A 2,500-nucleotide genomic window follows, 5' to 3' on the forward strand; every position below is an offset into this window, starting at 1 on the left:
AGATAATTGTTTGCATCTTTCATGTTTTTTCTTACTTTCTCTACTCTCCATCAGTCTCTGTTGCTCTCTCCCTTTGTTTCACTAACAGTTTCCTTTTTCCTTGTGATTATATATTTGATTACATTTTTTCAATCAGAATATGTAAAGAAATTAAAGACTTAGATATATTTATTTAAGTCTTTTAGTTGACACTTAGTAATTGTATTAATATATGTGGAATGTACAGACCACCAGCCAAGTTGGCAGACATGGAATCCAGCATTAGCAAGTGCCGTGGCATTGTGCGTCTTACTGACAGCCGTCCTGGTGGCTTTTTTATGCTATTGGCATCACCGCAAGGTAAGAGCAACTGTGTATTTCAAGTGTTGAGGTGTTGCTGTTGTTTTTGAGGGCCCTCAAGCTTACCCTTACAGGATGCCTTGGGATTGGTGTGCGTGTGTGTGTGTGTGTGTGTGTGTGTGTGTGTGTGTGTGTGTGTACACGTGTGTACGTGTGTACTTTTGTATGCATATATACACATGTGAGTGTGTTCATGTTATTATGTATGTGTGCATTTCGAAAGTGATTAGAAAAATATTTTATTGCTTTTTTATTAAATTTTAGTTTGTTATTGTTATTTTCTTTGAGTAAAGCTTTGAGATGAAGGTATAAATGAGAATGAATAACTTTACAATAAAAGAGATGTAATTGATGCTTTCTGATTAGTTTATCAAAATTGAGCTAATGGAAATGTGTCAGTTATCAATTCTCATTTATACCATTTCTAGATTTGTCATAGAGGATTCTGTTCATGACCTATTGAATATTTATTAAGTGTTTCGTAAGGTCTAGGTGACCTTTGTAGTGAAAAAAAAATATTTTATTGGAATATAGATTTGTTTTTCTTCTGTCTCTGACATTTGATGGAGTTTCATTTATGAATGGTTTATTATGTAATGGCAGTTTATTTTATTTGGAATTAAACTTTCATTTGATTTTGCAATATTGGTTGCTCTTTCAGTTTTCATAGTCTTAAAATTGATTTTATTGACTTGTATAGTTATTTTTTATATTTAGGATGTAGCTACAAAAAGAAAAAGAAATTAATATGAATTGTTAACTTGCTCACCAACAGGAACGCGCAGAAAGAATCAGGCATGGGTTCCCCGACGTAGAATCGATTTTAGATCGATCGGAAGTGCCACTTATGGGCTCACATACTCCAATTCGAGAGTTCATGGATTTGACCTCAAGTGGGTCAGGCTCTGGTAAGATTTTTCTCTTCTCACTGATTTGGAAGTTACTTTTATTATCATCATAATTATTTTTACAAGAATAGGGTTATTAATGGTTAACAGCCTTTGAATAATCACAAACTCTTTGGTTCATATGTTTTGATTATAAGTATATATTTTTGCTGTTTATCATTGATTCTTTTTCTTCTTCCCTTCTGTTTACAATGGATCACATCAACCTTTTCCTGGTCCCTCTTGTTTAATTCTCTCCTGAAGAGTTGAGTTTGTGACTCAGATAGTACTGCTGTTCCCATTTGCCTTGTAATTTGTGTTTATTTCTATTTTTCTATTGATTTCTTTTATTGAACCCCTTTTTCACTGAGAATTCATTCATTTTTTTCTTCTTCTTCTAATGGACGATTCTCATCTTTTGTACAGGTTTGCCTTTGTTAGTGCAGCGAAGTATTGCACGACAGATACAGTTAATTGATATCATCGGCAAGGGCCGTTTCGGAGAAGTGTGGCGTGGAAGATGGCGAGGAGAGTATGTAGCTGTCAAAATATTTTCCTCGAGGTAAGTCTCGTATTAGTATTGAGGCAAGACTGCAAAGTTGGCTTGAGAGATGATGGGCTATTATGTAAAGATTGATACACTAAAATTCTGTACACTTGAATTACACTCCTTTGGTACCATAGACTAAACTGACTTTCCTTTGATTTCAATATGATACTGGTTAGAAGTAAATATTACTATAGAAGGGAATAGCATGAAAAAGTGTGGTTTTACTCCTACTCAGGGATGAGCGTTCTTGGTTCCGTGAAGTGGAGATCTACCAGACAGTGATGCTGCGTCACGACAACATCCTTGGCTTCATTGCTGCTGATAACAAAGGTCTGTTGGAGTGATATAGTGTACTGTTGATATGTGAATATGATTATGTTGGTAGATGAAGATAGATTTATATAATGCTATTGATGTTTATATTTTTATTTTTTAATTTTCAGATATGCCTATGTAAATTGATATGTATATATATATGTATATATATATACATATATATATACATATGTATATATAATGATATTGCTATTTCTGTTATTCTTGTCAAAAATGCTTATAGAAAACTGATATTTTTGTCTCACTGATCTTAACTAATATTCTAAACTTTTAGTCTCGTAGAAGATATGTGGAAAGAAAATGTTTTAGAAATATAAATTGTATTCATGTTTGTGACAGTTTCATCCTATAAGATATCTATCTAGGAAATACTGAAATTTAAAAAAAA

General features: G+C 32.9%; 1 protein-coding gene across 3 annotated transcripts in view; it reads left to right on the forward strand.

Moving 5' to 3' along the window:
- babo (TGF-beta receptor type-1 babo) overlaps positions 1-2,500 on the forward strand; it is a 46,108-nt gene that overhangs the window by 37,409 nt on the left and 6,199 nt on the right. For all 3 annotated transcript variants that reach the window (XM_043018082.2, XM_043018083.2, XM_043018084.2), the window contains exons 5-8: positions 227-339; positions 1,115-1,247; positions 1,653-1,788; positions 2,012-2,106. In XM_043018082.2, coding sequence (XP_042874016.1) covers positions 227-339; positions 1,115-1,247; positions 1,653-1,788; positions 2,012-2,106 — 477 coding nt within the window. The remainder of the gene's footprint in view (positions 1-226; positions 340-1,114; positions 1,248-1,652; positions 1,789-2,011; positions 2,107-2,500) is intronic.

The sequence above is a fragment of the Penaeus japonicus genome, unplaced genomic scaffold (assembly GCF_977035675.1).
Source record: "Penaeus japonicus unplaced genomic scaffold, GWHDUDI00000001_assembly GWHDUDI00000035, whole genome shotgun sequence".
Taxonomy (NCBI): domain Eukaryota; kingdom Metazoa; phylum Arthropoda; class Malacostraca; order Decapoda; family Penaeidae; genus Penaeus; species Penaeus japonicus.